Here is a 24,172-nt window from a genome sequence, read left to right as displayed (position 1 = left end):
AGTGTTTGCTCTAATGGTTAAAGGTTTTAAGTTTCAGATGTTTTGGGCTTTGTTTTAAACATGTGTTCTCTTAAAAGAAACTTTTGTAATATCTAGTAAAATTAGTCAAACAAGTTCTTCTTTGGCCAGGAAGTTGACTATCTAAGACTTGGCCATTGCTGGAGTATTATAATCATTTAGTAGACTTTTCTTTTTTCCTTCAATATATTTTGGTTGCATATTCTCAAGGTAGTTATAATGGTATGAGAAAAAGGCAACCAAAATAATGGGAATATTATTGAATATTGAATAAGGAGCATCACTGAAAAACAAAACGAAAATATAAATGCTCTACTCTAAAAATTAGAAGGCTAGAAGGGGTTGACATGGCAATTTCTGAAGTTATTAATCATTTTGACAGTCAGTAGTGAAATCCGGGGATCACTTTGAATTAAGGGAGAAGTAAATTTAGTGCACATGAATTTGAGTGGAGAGATATTTAATTAGGAATATGTTTGGCTCTGAGTGACAGAGTACTGAAAGTAATAGTGGTTTAATAAGATAAGAGTTTGTCTCTGTAAAGACCAGAGGTAGTCAGCTCCAGGCTAGTCTGGTGGTTCCACAGTCATCTGGGTTTGGTTTTTTTCTTGCTTGTAGTTCTCTCATTCTTAGAATGGCACCTCATGGACCAGTATAGCTTCTCAAGCTCTGGCCATCATCTCTGCTTGGAATCAGCAGGTAGGAAGAAGTGGGACAAGGATACTTCCTGGAAGTGATACACAACAACACTTCTACCTAAATATCTTTGGATAGAACTTAGTCATCTCAAATGGGTCCAGAGTTTCAGTTTGAGATGACTAAAGAGTTCTGGAGGTGGGTGGTGGTGATAGTTGCACAAGAATGAGGAGGTACTTAGTGCCACTGAACTGTACACTTAAAAATGGTTAAAATGGTCAATATTATAGTATGTATATTTTAAGACAAACATAGTCATCTGGAAGGGGAAGAGGCTCGAAATGGAATCTTTACTCAGGATAGCCATTGCCCTCCTAAACTTCTGAGGTTCCGTTACTAACGAAGAAAAGGGGAGTGAGTATTGAGGGGTAACTAGCAGTCTTGTGATGGCCAAAAATAGAAGGAGTGACAAACAAAGGAACAGGAAAGAAGTATAGCAAGTCACATATGATCTGTGGAGTGAATTGGTCAGGGGCAGTATGGATTAATCATAGTTGTACCTTTCCTGGGGCAAAAGAAATGATGTCAGATGACTTTTTGGTGTCTAATCCAGATTTCTTATGTTTGTTCAGTGGTATTGCCAAAGCATGGAATCAGGCGTATTTTGGGGAAGGCTCTGGTCCAATCATGTTGGATGAGGTACGCTGCACTGGGAATGAGCTTTCTATTGAGCAATGTCCAAAGAGTTCCTGGGGAGAGCATAACTGTGACCATAAGGAAGATGCTGGAGTGTCCTGTACCCCTCTAACAGGTAAGAGTTTCACCCCATTTCACCCCATTAATCTATCAACCCTTGCCCCTAGCACCATCTGGGCTTACCTTCTCTTCTCAATTTAGATAATATAACTACATGAACACACCAGTAAATTCTGCAAATGAAACTAAAAACAAAGCAAAACAACTCACAAAAAACAAAAACCAAACAACTGACAGAAATTGTATATCAGCATGGTATGTCTTTGTTCATAAGTATTTCTGAATTTTTCACTTTTTTATAGTCTAAAAAGATAGACAGAAAATATAATTTTTTGTAATATATAATGCTTAACAGTCAAAATCAGTGTGCAATGATAAATTTCACATTATTAGACATATACTTAAGTCCATTTATTTATTGAACTGCCTTGACTCTCGGAATGTGTTTATAGCTCGTGGAACTGTATTGATGGGATTCTTGGTTGAAGCACACTAATAAAGGAACCAAGTTAACTTGGCTGTGCTCGATTCTCTGACTGTTCCAGACTGTAGCACACTTGTCTGGATATGTCTCATGTGTTATAAGAAGAGCATGTCTGAGTAAAATGAGTGTGTGTGTATGTAGTTACATGTTTTGTGGGAAGAAAAGGGAAAAGGATAGAAGGAAAGTCGGGTCATTGCAAACCCATTGTTTCTGTGGTAAAAAGAACTTAAAGAAAAAAGTTGGGGGTTTTAATCTCTCTTTAAAAAATCAAAAAACCTTTGGAGGGCCCATGAAATGCTTAAGTTACACCTTTTTATTTACATAGTTCTCTACGTGATATTTTTATTAGAATAACATGTTTATATACAATGGAATACAATAGAAATATAACATTTATGCTAGATTTTAAGCCAGAGCACATCATCTTCTTGGGTCTCCTTTTCCTTCTCTTTCAAAGGAGTAGAGTCTTGTAGTGTTACTATGATGGTCAAATGAGGTAAAATGTGTACCAGTGTTTTGCAGACTGTAAAGTGTTACAAGAAAAAGTGATTGTGTTATTAAGAGACCATTTATTTTAAAGATCCCAGAGGTTCATGAAAAGTATGACCTTTACCCAGGACTATATATATGTTTCATTTGGGGTATTTGTATTATTTTGGCTAGAAAAGGCTTTTAAATCTACTTGTTGGGGGATAAATTTATTATATATCTGCTTAGAAGCTTTTGATAGGGTTCTCTGCGAATTAATTATTCATTGAACTCATAAGCTTCAAATTCAGATCTGTATTATCATGTACTCTAGCTTTTATAATTTATGAATGCCTAAGGAATAATAAATGCATTGACATGATAGATCACACTTTAACCAAAATAGCTTTTTCTGTCTTTGTATTTCAGAATTTTTTCATTTGCAGCTACAATTTCGAACTATTTCCAAGTTACTGTTTTCTTATTTTTTAAATGTAAGTTACTGATATTTCTCCTACTTACCAAGACTGAAGCTATAAGAAATTTCCCAAATATTTGTTTAATCTGGGGAAATCCAAATAACTACTTTGGAATTATATCAGAATATATTTTTCTACTCAGGAAATAGAAGTACAAGTAAGAAGAATATTTTCTTAGGATGGATATGGTTATGTCATACTTCAGAAACAATTCAGTGACCTCAGATCACTGAGCACTGTCCCAAAATAAGTTTAACAAAAGGCCTTGAGAGAGACCTGAAGAAGTGTTAATTCTAGTGAAGTTAAAATGTTTTTCTCCCCTTTTTTGAGCATTGATTTTCTTAGTTTCTGTGTCTCCTCTTTCCCACAGATGGAGTCATCCGACTTGGAAGTGGTAAAGGCAGCCACGAGGGCCGCCTGGAGGTGTATCACCGGGGACTGTGGGGGACTGTCTGTGATGATGGCTGGACTGAGCTGAATACATACGTGGTTTGCCGACAGCTGGGATTTAAGTAAGGCCCATAGATGTGAGGCGGCTAAATGCCAAATTATATTTTTAAAATTCTCATTTTGTAATCCTTACTTGTAATTTCTGTCATACTAACAATATGTGTTCTCTGTCATCTATCTACCTGTCCATCTATCTACCCACCTACCTACCTATTCCCCTCTCTATATATGGAAGGACAAAAAACCTCAGTAAAAAACGGTAACATTGGGGCACCTGGGCGGCTCAGTGGGTTAAAGCCTCCGCCTTCGGCTCAGGTCATGATTCCAGGGTCCTGGGATCAAGCCCCGCATCGGGCTCTCTGCTCAGCGGGGAGCCTGCTTCCTCCTCTCTCTCTGCCTGCCTCTCTGCCTACTTGTGATCTGTCAAATAAATAAATAAAAAAATCTTAAAAAAAAAATGGTAACATTTTCTGTGATGACGAATAACCATATCTTGTTATTTATCTCATTACCTTTCCTGTCACCACCCTTCTTGAGTAATTGGTTAGAGCCACGGGTAACTTTTAGATTTCTTTCTTTTTTTTTTAAGGTTTTATTTATTTATTTGACAGAGAGAGAGAGATCACAAGTAGGCAGCGAGGCAGGTGGGGTGGGGGGAAGCAGACTTCCTGCTGAGCAGAGAGCCCAACGATGTGGGGCTCGATCCCAGGACCTGATCATGACCTGAGCTGAAGGCAGAGGCTTAACCCACTGAGCCACCCAGGTGCCCCTAGGTTTCTTTGTGTCTATTCAAGTAAGACTCTATGCTTTGAATGCTCAGTTTTATTCGGACGCATCACTGCTATTAGATGGTGTTGGTTCTGACATCATCGTGTCTGAAATTGCAGGGAAGTCCAGTGTCACATGCTTTGGTATTACATTACTCCCTTTCTCAAATGTGATGATAATTATCACTTTTATTTGAGAAAAATGGCCTTCTTGTCATGAGATGACCTTTCCAACTCACCCTTGACCTGACTCGTAAAATCTAGTGTCACACTTTGGGCAGTGGATTTCGTGTCACACACATACTGCATTCCAGAGTAACCGCAAATGATGCCTTTTAGCTGCTATTTGAATGAAGCCCATGAATGCCCATTCTTTCTTGTTTTTCATATTTCTGGGTCATGCTTGAATTAATTGTCTCAAGCTTGAAAAAAATTGACAAAATCATTTCATGCTTGAGATAGAGCTAATTGCAAATATTCATTAAACCTTAAAAATATACTTTCATCCAAGCCAAGTATCATCATGTTTAAACATATTTTTAAATTTGTAAAAGTAGTATAAAATACTAGAGCTTAGAAAATAAAAATTAAAAAACTACCCATAATTTTTCCATTCTTATACCATTATTATAATAATTTATGTGTATAATTTTATAACAACTGATAGAGAGTATGTACTTTTTCTATCCATATTACTTACCTTTATATTACTACAGTCATAATTTTTAATGACAACATAATGTCCATTAAATGTTCATACCATAATTTACTTAATATTTAGGTTAGTTTAATTTTTTCTATTATAAACAATGGTACCATGAAGATATAAATACATGTTATTGCCCAATATTTTGCATTTTCATGGGCAGTGTGGTTGTGATTACTGTGTCAAGGGATATGACATACCAGCCAAATAAATATTAATGTTTAATTAATAAGAATTATTTAATAAGTGCCATTTCATCTTTGAATGAATTTCTGTCAGGCCTGAGAACTGTATTCCATTTTTACAGATTTAGAAAGATTCGTAAATACTACTAGTTACTATATTTATATTTTGCTTTATTAATAAAAACAATAGAGTGACAGTTTTTCTCCATATTTTTTTAATTTTGTTTCACAAATACATTCAGTTTTTCTTATATATACAGAACATCACCTTGATGGTTCCAAAAATGTTCTCACTAATATTTGTTAAAAGTTCTAAATGATTGTGTTAGAAGGTAGAATAAGCGTGGGCCACATTTACTTTTTGGTTTACAGAGGAATTTCTAAAACAGTACGTTTTGAACTAAGGAAGGGGTGAACTCTGGGTTTCTTTGTACGAATGAAATCTCAAAGTAAAATGACTTCTTATCTGTTATATAGTTGCTATGGACAGAGAGTAATCAGATTTATGCATTTTGTGGAAAAGTGGTGTAAATTCAAAGTGGTAGCAGTATGAGATTTAGGATAATTTTTTTTTCTCGCTGAGATTTGATTAGTTAGCAAAATGGAGATCTTAGGATAATGAAAAGTTGCAGTGTTTTTAATTTATTGAAATGTTCATCTTCTTAAATGCAATACAAGTGCATTACAAGAAACTGGGAATATTAATGTGAGAAAGATTTCTTCATATTCTTTATGTAGAAATAATAAAAACATTCAGTAAAGGAAGTGACTGACAAAATTTTATGAGTATGAGTTTAATTACATAGACTTTTAGAACCAAAAGACACCTTAAATAATTTTTAGCTCAGTTATTTCTAGAGGTTTGGATTTTGCAGAATAAAGAAAACAAAATTGGGGGGAGGATGAATGAAAGTACAGATTGTGACTTAGTTAGCAACTTTTTATTTTGCAACTTTTTCCTGTTTCCACAATGTATATATTTATTATAATTTTTTTGTGGAGCATTGTTACAAAGAAAGTCAACTGGAACTCAATATAATTTATACAATTTTAAAAATCAGATTTATGTAACAACGAAAAGCAAAGAGCATCGCCATTATTCTGATTTTGGTGAGCTGGAATCCAAGTCTTATCATGAATTGGGTGTATGCTTGAGGAATCACTGAACTTATACACAGTTTTTATTTTGGAAGAGATGATGCCAAAGAGGTCTAGAGGAACTGATGAAATCAGATGAGCTCCCGCGGCTCTTGAGAGGCCAATACAAGACAATTGTTCTAATTTTATGGTTTATGGTGTTATTTCCATTGTCAGGAATGGGAGGTCCATTTCTTTGCTGTGCATTCTGTCTGGTTGGTGAGTTAAATTGTAGCCAAAACACAAGAATGAATGGGGGAAAAGGATTAATTATCCATTAGGTACCTGTTGAGTCAATAAAAAATTGTTAAGATGATCAAAATGTATGATGGGGTGAACACTGCTCTTGAACTGTGTCTTTCAGAGTTTTATTTTATTTTATTTTTTTAGATTTATTTTGAGTGCATACTCACTTGAGAAAGAAAGTGAAAGAGAGCACAAGCCAGGGGTGGCGGGTGCAGCAGGCAGAGGGAGAAGCAGGCTCCCCGCTGAGTAGGGAGCCCAGTGCGGGCTCAATCCCAGGACCTTGAGATCATGACCTGAGCTGAAGACAGACACTTAACTGACTGAGCCACCCAGGCGCCCTGGAACTGTGTCCTTCAGATAAGAGAAAGAACAAGCACTTATCCTCTGGAGTTATGATGATTAATCAGGTTGTTTGTTTTACGATTTGTGGTTCCTTGAAACAAGAGACAGCAGTTCTATGCACAATGTTTATTTTTATTGCCACAGATATGGCAAACAAGCCTCTGCAAACCACTTTGAAGAAAGCACAGGGCCCATATGGTTGGATGACGTCAGCTGCTTAGGAAAGGAGTCCAGTTTGGTTCAGTGTTCCCGGAGGCAGTGGGGAAGGCACGACTGCAGCCATCGGGAGGATGTTGGCATCACCTGCTACCCTGGTGGCAATGGATACAGACTATCTCTGGGTGAGGATTGGCCGCAGCTTTGGAGTAGCCATAATTCAACCCCCACTGCACCTCTATCCACTGGTCTGGAATGGGAAGCATTTCTCAGCTTTGGCTTTTTTTAAGTCAGTTTTCTATGATGTTCTGAAAAAACTTTTGAGTCTTTCCACCAAGGTTATAAAATTTCTATTCCTCAAGTTATTATTCTTTACATAGAAGCCTAAGTTTCTCACTAAAAATCTTTAAAATCACATGTATCTGAAAGATGGAATAAAGAAGCTGCGGTGTCCATTTCCCCCCTGATTGGTCACCTGCTCTGATTCTCATTCACCTTGAATTCTAATGAACGGATTTGGGATGGGATTTTAAAAAAAAAATTAGAACAAAACAATAGCTCTCTCTTGCATTCCCCACGATTTATTTCTTCTTTAGTCCCAAGGCCTTGTCAGTCATTGGTCACCAGTCATTCATTGCTCTGTACTCACCTAGATCTTTCCAGTTTCTCAGTGGGTTCCTAAGAGGATTATTGGAGTAAATAACCCATCCATCTTTCTAAGATATCCTGTTATTCTAGAAACCCATCTGTGTCCTTTACTATTCCCCCATTCCAAATTTCTTTATATCTCTAGTCAGATAAAATGTGACTGGTTCGTCTAACAGTCTGGAAATATTTGGGGGTAAAAATCCTTCTGTAAGCAGAGGGCAACTACATGTCCTTGACCAACTTAACATCTGACTGTTCTTAACATCTTAACATCCTTTGAGGATGGCAGAATAATTATAAATGAAAAATATAGAGGGAGATATTAAAAAGAATTGCCAAGACTACCATGGCTCCATTATATATCGAAACACATAATTTTTGGTAAATAGATGTTAAAATGATCACAAGTGGTCCTTTTCACCTCAGAGTTGCATCAACCCCTTTTGCATCCTTCTGTTTTGAGACTATGAAGCTTTAATCTTCACATTATAAAATAACACAACTTGTTGAATCCCACAGTATTTATTGTGTACTTAAGTTTGTCAAAGTATGTAGTTGATTCCTCATTGTACTCTAACCTGTGAAATCATGGTGACTCACTGCTCTAACCTAACATGATACCAAGGAGAAATAGAACATTTTACTTCACCCCTTAGTCATACTTTCAGTTTTGCTTTTCATTTGTCCTCCTTTCTTCTGCGGGATTTCTGATCCTCCCAGGAATATGTGAGGAGTGTTGTGTGTGGCTGGGGGAAATAGAACATGTTTGCTAGACATGGATACCCTTGGCTCCAGATAGCAGGTATTTGGATCATGAAGTGATCTACTCAGGCACATTGCATCGGTACTCCAGGTGATGAAGTACTCTAAATACTATACAAATTATTATAATCAGAGTCCCCTGGAAGCCTGTGTGGTTAAATGCATGCATATGGTCAGGCAACTAATTTTTCCAACTCCCCTGAAAATCTTTAATTCTAGGATTCTAGATATATTTTTAAAAATTTAAAAAGCTGAGGATGATAATTATTAATAAAATATGTGATCATTATTATAAATGTCTTTGGTCCTAATTTCAGTAATATATCTATTAACTATTCATTTGTCTGAAGAACATTATGTCTGGGCCAAATATACTTTTGGAATAGAATCATATTACCACTTCTTCATCCAAAGAGATCATTATTTTCCCACTTACCAAAAAGGACTGCATGTTTAAAACAAGCTTAGAGAAGGAAATCATGGAATTGTAATATATAAAAAAATAGCATTTTAAAAACAATTGAGATTTTTTACTTCTTTGGCACTGTAGTAGTGAGTTGTCAGACTATTACTGTTTTCAAGTATTTGAGAGGTAACTTGTGGACCTTAACTTTATTTGTGAATTGAAGTCCTCAAAATTAATAATTGATCAATAGACACTTTTTATATTTGGGTGTGTGGTAGATGGAATGCTCAAAAGCAATATTCTAATTCAATAAAAGTAATTCTAGTAAGAATGCAGTTAATACCCTGTGGGAACTGGGGGAAATTTTGGGGATGGTAAGTATGTGGATTTCTCATTTGAATATTACACCAATTTTTTTTTTAAGTTTTATTTATTTAAGTAATCTCTACCCCCAGCATGGGACTTGAACTTCCGGCCCTGAGATCAGGAGCTGCATGCTCTTCTGGAACCAGCCAGGTGCCCCAGTATTGCACCAATTCTGAATTTCAGAGTATTAAATCTTAGAGAGATTTTGTCCACAGTGAGACGGTCTCTTACCCAGTTTTATGGCATAACATCGTGACTTTTAACTTAGCTAAATTTTATCTTCTCTAAAAATATTATTTTCTAGAAATAATGTATTAAATCAATGTTACAGGAGAATTAAAATAAAGAAAACTCTATTGGAAGTCCATATTTGAAATATAAAATTACATATGATTTAAGATACCATATACCCATTGTACTGTTTAGTTTTCCTGAGCATTTTATGTTTAAGATTTTAGAAATAAAACATGTATATTATTGCTACCATAACAAAAAGAACTTAAATAGTAAGATGGTATTGATAGACTGTCATCCTAAATGTCATCCAATTTTCCCTTTAAGAATTGAAAATCCAACAATTTTGTAAAACGAAGTGCTGAAATTAGGTTCAGAAATGCTGCATGCATTATTTGTATGAAGCATGTAATTGAGGTTTTAGAAACACTTTATCATTTTTATTTTTATGGTTTATGAAAAACTGTCCATAAAATGCCTAGAATGAAATATGAAGATCTCATTCCATGTGCATGTGTTTTCTTAATTTTGGACCAAACATCCAAAAATGTAAAAATTTAGAACTTTAAGAAAAGAATTTCACCTTTTTTAGTTTTTTTTTCTTCGAAGATCACTTTTCTATCTTATTCCTTAAAAGAAACACAAAAACTCCAGACTTTCAGAAAGATTAATAAGAAATGTAAAGTTTCAAGTATACTGTGTTTTGTGCTATGGCTAAAACCCCAAGTTTTTTAGCTATTGTAAGCAGTGCATAGAGTAGGGGACTCCATAAACATTTGTTGATTTTGACTTTGCTTTATTGATTCTACTATGACAACTAGTAGATAGATAGTAGTAGACAGATACCTGGCCCACAAAGTGAGTACGACAGGGATAGAAACTAAAGAGCCGGCAACTCGGAGGATAACAAAGAAGGATGGAAAAGTATAAAAACGGATCAGAAGACTCAAAGTAGGACATGTCCATGTTGCCAGCAGTATTTTCTGTCAGTCAACAAATGCCAATCTAGTACTTTCACATGTTGGTTTAAGCAGAATTGATATCTGGTTCTTGGTCTGCTTATTCACCTCCTTAGTTCTGCTGAGTTCAGCTTGCTTCATGGTTTTCCCTAAATCCTTATCAGTAAATCTCGGGGGCCCTGAAGCTGAAGACCCTTCTAGAATCTGAAGGGCATTAATTTGCTTGGGCTGATGTAACAAAGCATCACAGTGGATAGCTTACACAACAGGTATATATTGTCTTACATTTCTGGAGTCCAAAATCAAGGGGCCATCAGGATTGGTTCCCTCTGAGGGCTGAGAGGGAAGGCTCTGTTCCAGGCCTCTCTCCTTGTCTTACAGATGGCCCTCTTCACCCTGTGCATCTTCACATAGTCCCTTCCCCTCTTACATAGTCAGAGTGGATCAGGGCCCACCCTAATGACCTTGCAGTTCAACCCAGGACAGTATGCAAAGGGCAGTGAGGGCTTTTGGTTAAATAGCACCATATTTATTGATGTTGGTAGAGATATGTGAAATTCTACAAATGACTTCATTTGCATAACTTAGATAAACCTCAGTTTGAAAGAGATCAGTTTCTCAACTTTAAAAAAAAATAGAATGAGATTTAAAAAAATTTATTTTTATTTTTTACTACAGCATTTAAAAAATTGAGGTATGATGAACATATAACATTATATTAGTTTCAGGTATACAACATAATGATTCAATACTTGTATACATTGTGAAATGATCACCACAGTAAGCCTAACACCCATCACATAACATAGTTACAAATTTTTTTTTTCTTGTGTTGAGAACTTTTAAGATCTACTGGCAGCAATATTCAAATATGAAATATAATATTATTAACTATATTCACCATACTGTACATAGCACTCTTTGAAATCTTAGTAATTTTTATGACTTAAGCCCTTCTTTTGGAAACATTGTAAATAGGAAGACTGAAATGGAAATTGCCCTTGTTAGCTGCTGCCTTCTTTACTTTTTTTCCCCTATACATTCCAGTTACCCATGCAGGGTGTGTGTGTGTGTGTGTGTGTGTGTGTGTGTGTATAAATATATATATATATCCCTAGAAATCTCAGCTTTGGAGTATAAATTTCTAGTTATGTTCAAGAATAAATGAACATACGTGAAACAAAAACAACTCTAAGGAAATGTCTTTTACAGTTTAGAAGTTAATGGTAATAAAATAAGACTATTCACAATTTTGCAGTGGTAATCATTCATTCATTCACTCACTCAGCAAACAGCTACCTCATGTCCTCTGTATGTGAGGCACTGTTCCAAGTGCTGGGAATTCATAGTTGAGCAATTGAGTACTCTGACCCCAAGGCTTCAAATGACATTGCAAAAGTGGATACAGTTTTTTATTAATACCTCTTCCTCACCCTCTCTTATATTATCCAGCTGATTTTATAGCTGATATAAAAAATGAATTGTATTTTATAAGGTCTCTCATACTTTAACATTAGTTTGCTGTTTTGGCTTTTCTAATACTTTCAAATCATACTTAGGTTTTCCTATTAGACTGGTGGATGGAGAAAATAAGAAGGAAGGACGAGTGGAGTTGTTCATCAATGGCCAGTGGGGAACCATTTGTGATGATGGCTGGACTGATAAGGATGCAACTGTGATCTGTCGTCAGCTTGGCTACAAGTAAGAAAAACCGAATCATTTGGCATGGTTTCTAGATGAGCATTTCTGACTTTTTAGGTTTGTTCTAATGAGTTATTTCTTACCTAAAAATAATTTCTATGAATCAGTTGGAAATACTGGCAGCATACTGACTTGATTCCAGATTATTAAGAAATACTAAGGAGAATCTGCTTAAATTTTTCTATTTTCCCAAAAGCAAGATACATTGTTACATAAGAAATATAGCTTTGGGGGCAGGTGGCTAGCTCATCTGGGAGAGCATGCAACTCCTGATCTCAGGGTCGCCAATTCAAGCCCTGTGTTGGGCCTAGAGCTTACTCAAAAAAAAAAAAAAAAAAAAAAAAAGGAGCTTTTATCTAATAGCAAATAGTCTAATAATTCTGAATATTCATAATACTGCTTTTATCAGGTAAAGTTGGTAACCTTTTCTCTTTGATTTAGGTTTCAACCCTGTAGCCTTTTTAAGAGACTCTCGAGTTACTGAAACTGTGGTTGGTTCTCCTTATTCACAGCCGTTATACTTTCTAAAGTCACAGTGAACACAGTATCAGCAAATACTGAGCCATTGCTTCTAGAGTTAAGGTTGAACAAGAAGATGCTCTGCCTTCTTATTTTAGCTTTCAAACTTGCAAAATTTTGGTCTATTAATTTTTTTTCATTTTTTGATGATTTCACTGTTTTTTTGTTCTTTTTTAAAGATTTTATTTATTTGACAGAGAGAAACAGCAAGAGAGGGAACACAGAGCAGGAGAAGTGGGAGAGGGAGAAGTAGGCTTCCTGCTGGGCAGAGGCGGGGTTTGATCCCAGGACCCTGGGATCATGACCTGAGCTGAAGGCAGATGCTTAACGACTGAGCCACCCAGGTGCCCCAATGACTTCACTGTTTAAAATGCCATCAACGTAGGGTGCTCAAGAGCTATCCAGCATTCCTGAGAGCAAAAAGGCTGTGATGCACTTTCTGGAGAAAATATAGGTGGTAAATAGGCTTCACTGAGGCATGAGTTTCAGTGTGAAAAACATGGCACTAAGTAGACTGCGAAAAGGACATGTTTCAGTTTGAGAGCTGAAATAAATAAGAAGGTTATCTTCTTGTGAGACCTCAACTGGGCAATGCACATTTGTGGGGGTTTTGAACATGTCTGCAAATGACTGTGAAAACACTATGAGTATTAATTTGGCAGCTGCAAATATATGCAACATGTTACAGTTTAGAGGTTATGAAATTTAAACAAATATGCATAAATTGATGAGCTCATAATGGATTACTAATGTTGGTTTGGATTTTATTTTATTATTTTATTTTTTTAAAGATTTTATTTATTTATTTGACAGAGAGAGAGATCACAAGCAGGCAGAGAGGCAGGCAGAGAGAGAGGGGGAAGCAGGCTCCCCGCTGAGCAGAGAGCCTGATGTGTAGCTCGATCCCAGCACCCTGAGATCATGACCTGAGCTGAAGGCAGAAGCTTAACCCACTGAGCCACCCAGGTGCCCCTGGTTTGGATTTTAAAATATATCTTTAATTATACACCTATGTATATCTTAAATATTGATAAATTTAACTGGTTATTCCTATGCAGAATACATTTTTATTTTTACAAGTATTTCTAATTTGCGATGCCTGGGTGGTCCAGTTGGTTAAGTGTCCGGCTCTTGATTTTGGCTTAGGTCCTGGTCTCAGAATTGTAAGATCAAGCTCCATGTTCTGGTGGAGTCTGCTTGTCCCTCTCCCTCCCACTCTGCCCTCCTCCTCTGCCCCTCCCCCACAACATGTGCATGTGCTCTCAGTCTCTCTCAAAAAATAAAATCTTAAAAAAGTAGTATTTCTTGATTTAATAAGAATTCAAATGCTTTTTCTAATTTTTTAATTCAAAGTTTGCTTTTGGTTACCCAGACCCTACTTCAATTTACTGCTGCTCAGTTTTGGACTTGGTTGCAATTCCAATTGTCTTATGGTAAATGGGTCCATTATTTGTGACACAGATTTTCAGTTTTCAAACTGGTTGTCTAGATGTCTAGGTGAATTTCATCAATGATATAAGTTTCCTTGGCTCACTACATTTCTAACACTTGTTTCTTTATTTGAAAAAAGTATTATTTTTCTTAACATTTAATTCACAGTGAATTTATCCAAAATCAGCCATTAAAATATATTGCTGTTTGAGACTGGTTACTTTGCCATGCTTTTATATTTTTATTAGAATAATCCAGGAAACCTAGTATTATTTTTGGAAATATGAAGGTAAAGATCAAGTTTGATTGTTGAATTGTGTGTTCTAGGTAAAGTTTAAAGAGAAAATGTTCATAAGCATATCCATCAATGGATTTTCACTTTGGCTTTTTTCTACATTTTTCATTGCTTTTTACTTATCATCAGTCCATTTTATATTTAACTGAAATAGTGAATTTAGGTAAGAAAGAATATAGATTACATGAACAAATTTGTAGTAATTTTCTATTTTTGAAAAGATTTTATTTACTTATTTGACAGAGAGATCACAGGTAGTCAGAGAGGCAGGCAGAGAGAGACAACAGGGAAACAGGCTCCCTGCTGAGCAGAGAGCCTGATATGGGGCTTGATCCCAGGACCCTGGGACCATGTCCTGAACTGAAAGCAGAGGCTTAACCAACTGAGTCACCCAGGCACCCCTATAGCAATTTTCAATAATATTTCTGTAAGAATTATCGAGAAAAGCATTGGAAGATCTTACTTTGTAACTGTTTCTTTAAAAAAAAAAAAAACAAACATCTTATTTATTTATCTCAGAGAGAGCAGGAGGGCAGGGGGAGAGACAGAGAGAGAGCACGCATGAGTGGAGGGAGGGGGAGAGGGAGAAGCAGATTCTACCCTGAGTAGAGAGCCTGATTCGGGGCTCGACCCCAGGATTCTGGGATCATGACCTGAGCCAAAGGCAGATGCTTAACCAACTGACCCACCCAGATGCCCCACAATTGTTTCTTTAAAATAAAGTCTCTTGCGACGCCTGGGTCATGATCCCAGGTTCCTGGGATCGAGTCCTGCATTGGGCTCCTTGCTCAATGGGGAGCTTGCTTCTCCCTCTGCTTGTGCTTTCTCTATCTGACAAATAAATAAATAAAATCTTAAAAAATAAAATAAATTCTCTTAGTAAGTAAATCAGTAATTTAATGTTATTATAACAAATTGGATAATCATCTTCTAGTGCACAATCTGTAATTTACTGTCTAAAAATATTTACATGAGAATCATTTGGATATTTGTTCAACCTAAACATACTTAAATGTTTTTATAATTTCCCACTAGGGGAAATGGATTTCATGTTAGAACATATATATAAATGTAAACAAGTATGTGACTAGAGTAGATTTTTTTCCTCGAGGTCTACTTTGAATTGGTAAAAATCTTTAATAAGGCATTTGTTTGTAATAATCAATCCAGAAAACATCTAAGCTGTCCAAAGGTTTGGTTGGGTCTTGTTAATAGGAGTTCCAGAGCTCTGTCCCCCAGACAGCTATATCATACGTGACGCTTCCTCCTTGGAAGTACTGAGAATCAAAATAGCATTAGAAAGCATTTCCACAATGGGAGAAACAAAAATGAAGTAAAAACACCAGGAAACATGAATGATAACTAATGTAGATATGCTTAAACAGAAAGTAAAAGGCATTATTTAATTATGTTTTACATGTTACATAATATCTGAAAAAGTCGGGGCACCTGGGTGGCTCAGTGGGTTAAAGCCTCTGCTTTCAGCTCAGGTCATGATCCCAGGGTCCTGGGATCGAGCCCCGCATCGGGCTCTCTGCTTGGCGGGGAGTCTGCTTCCTCCTCTCTCTCTGCCTACCTCTCTGCCTACTTGTGATCTCTGTCTGTCAAATGAAATGAATAAAATCTTAAAAAAAAAAAATCTGAAAAAGTCATATTATTTTTAGAGGGTTGAGAGAGAGTGTGTTGATATCAGTTACACTTGTTAAGGTAGACTAAATAACTGTAGTGGAAATTCTATTCTATTTGAACTTTGTTTGAATCCATTAGCATATGTTTTCAAGATGACATTGTTCTTGAACTGTGTATTTATTGTAGCATCCCTTGAAAGAATCTACAAAATAGTATGTCCCTACCCGAGTTAGTAGAGACCTAAAATTAAAACTAGATATCTAGTTTTTGTTTTATAATTAAGTTGAAACTAGATATCTAGTTTTTGTCTTATAATTAAATTGATGCAAAAGATTTAATTTCTGGCATATTTGTATATGACACTTAAAAATAGAACAGTTATATCACTCTTAATTATAATCTAATGGAATATCAGTATCATAGTGACTTGATGCTCTCTGTCATCTATTTAAAAAATATAGGAACAAACTCTTCCTTGACCTTCAGAAATTTTACGTAGTTCCTTTTTCTCCTTGAAGTTATATTTAAAGTATTCCTTCTCCACAGAAACCTAATGTTATTATGCTTAAAAAAAAGTGTATATGAGTATATATACACATATGTTGTGTGTATGTATACGGCAATTGTGTGTGTGTGTGTATATGTGTGTGGACACACATGGAGAGAGCAAGAGAGAAATTAAATCCTTCTGACAGGTTCCTCTCTGGATTTTATGATTTCTAGTATACAACTGATTAAAGACAACAAAAACAGAAGTTTGAGAAGTAATTATTAAACATAGGAAATAAAAGCTGACTAAAGCTCCCATTTCTAACTTAGATTGATGGGTTGGGTTTATGGTGCTTGGTTAAAGGAGGCTTTATTGCTATCATATATTTAGAACTGTTCTTTTGTCCACTTGAGAGGCTTTTAAATCTTGGAGCAATGCCCTGTGGTAGGATTTGGGATGAGTGGAAAAATACGTCTTTCTTTTGTGTAGGAGGAGAAGGAAAATTTTGAAACAAAAGTTGATTTTGATTTCAGCAAGACCAGTTTTAGGAGAGAATACCGATGTAATGCGAGAATCTGAATATCGATTCCCTTAAAGCCCATATATCCCTGGGAAAGTCATCTTCTACTTCCAGGAGCACTTAACACCCCGTTTAAAGACTGACTAAAGTATTGGATGGAGTCTGTTGTCTGCTGGGAATTACTGCATGCCTATAGCCCAGTGGGAAATCTTTTCCCCTTTTTCTAAAGATGACACAGTCCTTAACTGTTTTAAAAAAAAGTCACAGGAAATTTTTTTTAGACTTCACTGTATTCTTGAGAATGTCTTCATTTAATCATGTACTTTTATTAGTTTAAATGTTCCCTAATTTCTTCTGTTGATGTATCTAAAATGGTACATTCTTTTAGTGTGTAAATTGATAAATTTCTAAGAGATCATCCTTTGTTTTATTTAATGAGTCTAATTTTGTTTTCTATATGTTTACTTCTACCTGTCATCTACTTCTATGGTATTTATCATGCTTTTTTGTCTGTTCTTTGTGTAACCTTACGTTTTTTGATTTGCAAGCAACCCAATTTTCTATTGTCATTCTTTCTCTAGTGGTTGGACATCCAGCATTCTTATTGTTTTACTAGAAGTTGTTTTAACATTTCTAGTTAAAATTTAAAATTTAAAATTAAAATTAAAATTTAAAATTTAAAATTTCTAGTTAAAATTTAAAATTTTAACAAACACGCTGGCATATTTTCTTATCAATTTCAAAAATAATTAACTGTAAGTTTCCCTTGCTGAAAAATATCAAGACATTTGGCATACTATTATTTACTTTTACCTCCACTAATCCTCACTTTACAAACTCATGGGAATCACCTGGGATTTTAACTTCAGAATGCTATTAATTTTTTATTTTCTTTGAATTATGCCTATTTGAATTTCAAATTGCATTACATTACACACCCACATTATCTGCAATTATTACTATTTTTTAAAAATGGGGGCACCTTGGGTGGCTCAGTGGGTTAAAACCTCTGCCTTCAGCTCAGGTCATGATCCCAGGGTCCTGGCATCAGGCTCTCTATTCAGCAGGGAGCCTGCGTCCTCCCCTCTCTGCCTACTTGTGATCTCTGTCTGTCAAATAAATAAATAAAATCTTAAAAAAAAATGATTACTAAAGGAGTGCCTGGGTGGCTCAGTCAGTTAGGCTTCTACCTTGGGCTCAGGTCATGCTCTCAGGATCCTGGGATCGGGTCCCACGTCAGGATCCCTGCTCAGCGGGGAGTCTGCTTCTCACTCTCCCTCTGCCTCACCCCTTACTCATGTTCTCTTTCTCAAATAAATAAAATCTTTTAAAAAAATGATTACTAAAATAAGTAACTTGTGGCAATTCTGACTCAGAAAAAGGAGAGAGAATACAAGTAAACATTGGAGGAAAGAAGAGGAATATGAGAATAGACATATAGAAAGTTAAAAAATTGTGAAAGAGTACTGTGAATTACTTTTAGCTAATAAACTTGGAAATCTAGATGAAATGGACAATTATCTGGGAAACCACATTTTCAACAAATATATAATTATGAAAATTGATAGAAAACCCAAATTAATGATCATTTTTTGCTCAAAGAGTTTTGACTAATCTTCAATTCAGATAAGTCCCAAGTTATATAAATTGTTGCAGAGTGAGAAAAATATGAAATATGAAATTCTTTTCATTCATATATGGAGGATAATATAAATTGATTTCAAGACTGGACAGTCTAAGTAAACACACACACACACACACACACACACACACACACACACAGAAAACTACACCCTGTCTCATGAGCCTACATACAAAAATTTAAATAAAATGTTAGCAAATTTAATCCAATAGTGTACTTAAATAAATTTAAACAAATGGGAGTCTATTGTAAGAATAAAAGAATAGTTCCAAGTGAGGCATTCAATTAATGTATTCCAGTGTGTCATGGGGTGCCTGGGTGGCTCAGTGGGTTAAGCCGCTGCCTTCAGTTCAGGTCATGATCTCAGGGTCCTGGGATCGAGCCCCGCATCGGGCTCTCTGCTCGGCGGGGAGCCTGCTTCCTCCTCTCTCTCTGCCTGCCTCTCTGCCTGCTTGTGATCTCTGTCTGTCAAATAAATAAATAAAATCTTTAAAAAAAAAAAAAAGAGCAGTTTGGCCTCTTTAAAAAAAAATAAAAATGAAAATAAATGTGATTGGTTAGTAATGGTGAAATGTTATATTTTAAGAATCATCATTCCTTCATTATATCTATTAGGAAGCTTAGAATAAAATATACCTTGACTTTATATTACAGTCATCAAAGAGGAACAAAACAAGGGTGCCTGCTATTACTGCATTGACTCAGTACTATCTGAAGGTCTTTACTAAGCATTGAGGTATCAGTATTGGAAAAAAAGTCAGAATTGTTACATGAGTAATATGCTATTCCACCTAAATAACACTAGAGAATCAATGGGAAAGGCACTAGAACTAGTGTTTATTAATGTAATCATGTAAATACAAAAATTTAAAAAATGTAATAGCGCCTATAAGTGAGGTAAAAAATAAAAAGAAAACAATGTCATTTAGATGGTACAAAAACAAACAAACAAAAACAAACAAAGAAATGACTAGGAATAATCACAAGAATTGAGACCTATGTGAAAAAAAGAAAATCTTTACTGGAGGTAGAAGAGCTAGTAAGTGATACACCACAATGGAAAGACAAAATAGAAATTAATGTAACTATTAAATGCTGTTCTCATAAAAATCTTATTTTTCTTGGTGTATTTGGTGGGGTGGTGGTGGGGAGAGAGACTTGATTTCCAGGTTCATCTGAAATTATATCCATGTGGTATAGGTACAGGAACAGGCAAGAAGTCAATGACACTAACTGCTCCAGTGGTTAGCAACCTTGGTTGTACAATTAAAATAACGCTGAGAGTTAAAAAAAAAATATATTATCCATGCCCAGCCCTATGCCTGTGGATTCTACTTTAATTGACATTAGGTGGGTTCAGGTTTTGCTATTATTTTAAAGACTTCTAAAGGTAATCTAAATGTGTTGCCAAGGTTGGGGATTATTGAACTGTAAAGACCAAGAAATGGCTTCTGTACATGTAATTGTGATAAATGATTAAATTAAAAAGCCTTTCAAATCAGTAGGAAAAGTTATTAGGACAGTGAACTTAGAGACAAAAATTAAGCTAGATCCCTTACTAACATTAAACAGAAATGAATTCCAGACAGAACTATGATACACAAAATAAAACAGAAAAAAACTGTTCTTTAAATAATCACATTTTAATTGTATGTATTTCAAATGAATAACTTCCTTTCCAAAGACTTGCCCTGTATTCAGCAATATATATCCAGAACCTTAAAAATCTTTATACCTGTTGAACAAAAATTCTACTTTTGGGAAGAAATCTAAGCTATCAACCAACACTTACATTTAAGTATATATCTATAATTGTAAAAAGTCTTGAATTTTGGGACGCCTGGGTGGCTCAGTTGGTTGGACGACTGCCTTCGGCTCAGGTCATGATCCTGGAGTCCCGGGATCGAGTCCCGCATCGGGCTTCCAGCTCCACGGGGAGTCTGCTTCTCTCTCTGACCTTCTCCTCGCTCATGCTCTCTCTCACTGTCTCTCTCTCTCAAATAAATAAATAAAATCTTAAAAAAAAAAGTCTTGAATTTTAAAAGTAAATGTGCAGCAGTAGGGAAAAAAACTTTAATTTTTCTATGTTAAGGTTTTTCTTCTAAGGAGATTTTATTTATTTTGAGTGTGAGAGAGAGCACAGGAGTGTGCACATGTGGGTGGGGCAGTGGGGCCTTGTGCAGAGGCAGAGGGAGAGAGAATCTCAAGCAGACTCCATGCTGAGTGTAGAGCCTGAGGCGGGGCTCAGTCTCAGGACCCTGAGATCATGACCTGAGCTGAAATCAAGAGTTACCGGACTGAGCCACCTAGGAGCCTCTATGTTAAAGTCTGATGCAGAGCTTCCTGAATAGGAATCATGTAGGGCTTATTAAAAAAAAATAGATCGCTAAGTCCCATTGGTGATACACTCACTCAGAATCAATCCAAGTGGCCTTTTAAGTACTCTGAAGTTTGAGATGCACTGAAGTGTTCAATAAATCTTTTTAACCAGTAAAAATTATGGTTAGTATTTTCCCCATAAGTATGTACAGGAAGGGAATATGCCAAATGCTAGCAGCGTGTTGTTGGGAGTTTTTATACTTTTATTTTGTAAATTTGATACAATGAGCATTTATTACTTCTGTAATTAATAAATAAGTTTCATATTATAAAAGATTTACTTTAAGAGTACTGTTAGAGTCATCTGTTCGGGTATAGGGGTCTTCTATGACTAAAAGTTTATAATGGGTTAAATCTTATTTTTATTTGCACTTTTTGTCAGAGTAGCAGTTAACTCAGTTAGCTGTACCAGTTTCTGAAGTAACTGTGCTGCCAACCACAAGCATGTGAGTTCAGGTTTCATTGCTGAAGGAGGTAATTCAAATGAATTTCTCAGAGAATCCGTATCAATAAATGACTTTGCTAGAGATCCTGCATAAGTATAAGGAAAGTATAATAACTTTAAGTAGAATGTATTTTGATGAGAGAAATATGGTCCAAATTGTCATTTTTAATGAATCAGTTTCTTTTGATTTAAAACCTGTCTTTTGCCCATTTTTCTCTTGGGTTGTTAGGTCTAAAAAAAATTAATGAATTTTGAGAATTTTTTTTTTTTTTTTGGTATGATAGTCCCCTCTATTGGGTGTATTCACCAACAAATATATTTTTAAGTATGTATTACAAATATATGCATCAACCTTTTAATTTATCTTTTACTTTTCCTTAGGGTGGTTTTAGTAAAATAGCATTCCTAATTTTTATTGAATTTATTAGTCCTTTAAAGTTTATCACCTACGTCTTGTTTAATAAGTCTTTCCCTAAGTTGAGGTTGTAAAGATAATTTCCTTATGATTCAGAATTTAAAACTTTGCCTTTCCTAATTTTGCCATTAGTTTATCAAGAATTGAGTTTTGAATATGGTGTTAGTTTGAAATATTTCATGAATAAAGCCCTAGTATTTGGATATTTAAAAAAAGTACTGTGCAATTAAAAACAAACAACAACAAAAAAGTGACATACCAAAATAACTCTTACTTCTGTTTGTGATTCCTGGTTTTGTCTTTCTCTGTTAAAAATTAGACTTTTAAAAAAAATTAGACTTTTTTACTTCTAAAGAGGACTTTAAAATTTTTAGCTCCCTAGGCTATTATTTGACCTCATATTTTTCTTGGCAGCTTTAACCAACTTTAAAAGAGCGTTATGCTCTATAAGAAAATTTCGAGATGATTTTTTTTTCTTGCTTAAACTAGAGTTTAAGACTATCATGAATTTCTGGTATGCTATTAAATGTGACTTTCTCAGCAGAAGCTAAATTTAATATTTAAGAGTTAATTGAATGAGACTGTATGTTGTGGTGTATTCAAATGTACGATCATCTCGTCCTCCACATCCTCAAGAATGCTCTATTCCCAGGGGCCCTGCCAAAGCAAGAACCATGGCTTATTTTGGAGAAGGAAACGGACCCATCCATGTGGACAATGTGAAGTGCACAGGAAACGAGAGGTCCCTGGCTGACTGTATCAAGCAAGATATTGGAAGACATAACTGCCGCCACAGTGAAGATGCAGGAGTCATTTGTGATTATTTTAGCAAGAAGGCAACAGGTAACAGTAATAAAGGTAAGTCATTTTCTGGGTCCAATACAAGTCAGAGTACTTTTCACTTCATTAGTATAAACAGTATTTTGATAACAAAAATCTCCTTCCATAAGACTATACCTACTCTGTGTTCATATTTAGAGGCAGTGGTTCCTGACAAACTTGACTGATGGGGCTTACATGGGGAGCAGAGTTCAGGGGTGGGAGTGAATTTATAGGATTTGACATCATGCCCTTTTGACATTCTCAGCCAACTTCTGTCCCATTCTTTCTCTGGATGTAATAAAACAGTCAAACTTGTTGGTATCCTTGAAGATTTAGAATTGACATAGAAAGAAATGAATTTTTCTATTATTATTATTTTCTTAGAGGAGGGAGGGAGGGGAGGGGAGAAGAGGCAGAGGGAGAGAGAGAATCTCAAGCAGGCTCCATGCTCAGTGTGGAGACCAGTGTGGGACTTGATCCTAGTCACCCTGAGATTACGACATGAACCGTTCAAGGGTTAAGTCAGAGACTTAACTGACTGTGCCACCCAGGCGCTCCCAAAAAAGGAAAATTTAAAGATGAATCACAGAAAGGAACTTCTTCTACTCTTACTGATATTTTAAACAACCAGGATAAATTTAAAAGTAATTGCAAAAAGAATATTATCTTTTGTAGAGTTTAGTTTCTGAAATTTAGAAACATTAAGGAAAATGAGAAATAATCTTCTAGTATAGTACAGTAATAGATGTTTTGTACTTAAATACAAAGGTCCTTTAAAGCTGAGAGTAACTTTTATGAAACAATGACTGGTTTAAATGAATAAAAAAGTCGCTATTTTGTCGAAAACTGTGGTTACATTTTACGAAAAGAAAAATCACCTCTTTATGTATGTTGAAAGTTCATAGTTTTGATGCATTGGACTTTCTGAAATTAGGTGCCTATATTTGAGTATTCTCATTTTCTAACATCTTTTAATTGCTAAAGACAATGCAAAAATAAACTGGATGCTGTTAATATGATTCTTCACTGAGGAGCTTCTCATCTTACCAAATCACATATATTTAATATTACTGAATAGTATACATATATAAATATTAATTATAACATAATGTGTTAAATTCCTTTCAATAATTTAAACTACAGTTAAAAATGGAATATAACTAATTCTTTGGATTATATCAAATTTCTGAAGCAGTAGAAAAACATAAAAACTTAAGAATTGTAAATGTTTCTACCATATTCCTATATAAACCTACTTTAAAGTATGAAATACCATATGTATTTCATTACTTACACATTTGTTTTCGTAAATTCCTAGAGTTGTAGCAACACTTATTTTGATACCTTTTCATGGTTCAATACCACCATACATCAAATAACAAGATTTCATTTTAGACCAGCTGGATTACAGAATCTGGCTTATTAACCTATTGATTTTGTATTGAGGTTCAAGACCTAGTGACTTCTTCTTGTTTTTCTTTTTCTTTCTTTCTTTTTTTTTTTTTTAAAGATTTTATTAATGTATTGTAGAGAGAGAGCACAAGTAGGGGGGAAGGAGAGGGTCAAGCAGACTTGGCACTAGTGCAGAGCCCAGTGTGGGGGCTCTATCTCATGACTATGGTCATGACCTGAGCCAAAATCAAGAGGCCCCCACTTAACAAACTGAGCCACCCAGGCAC

General features: G+C 35.4%; 1 protein-coding gene across 2 annotated transcripts in view; it reads left to right on the top strand.

Annotated features, from left to right (window-relative positions):
- Nucleotides 1-24,172, top strand: part of PRSS12 (serine protease 12) — a 77,640-nt gene that overhangs the window by 34,866 nt on the left and 18,602 nt on the right. For both annotated transcript variants that reach the window (XM_047718313.1, XM_047718312.1), the window contains exons 5-9: nt 1,287-1,465; nt 3,212-3,353; nt 6,819-7,015; nt 11,765-11,906; nt 22,324-22,529. In XM_047718313.1, coding sequence (XP_047574269.1) covers nt 1,287-1,465; nt 3,212-3,353; nt 6,819-7,015; nt 11,765-11,906; nt 22,324-22,529 — 866 coding nt within the window. The remainder of the gene's footprint in view (nt 1-1,286; nt 1,466-3,211; nt 3,354-6,818; nt 7,016-11,764; nt 11,907-22,323; nt 22,530-24,172) is intronic.

Source organism: Lutra lutra, chromosome 2 (assembly GCF_902655055.1).
Source record: "Lutra lutra chromosome 2, mLutLut1.2, whole genome shotgun sequence".
Taxonomy (NCBI): Eukaryota; Metazoa; Chordata; class Mammalia; order Carnivora; family Mustelidae; genus Lutra; species Lutra lutra.
This window is presented reverse-complemented; position numbering and strand designations above follow the sequence as displayed.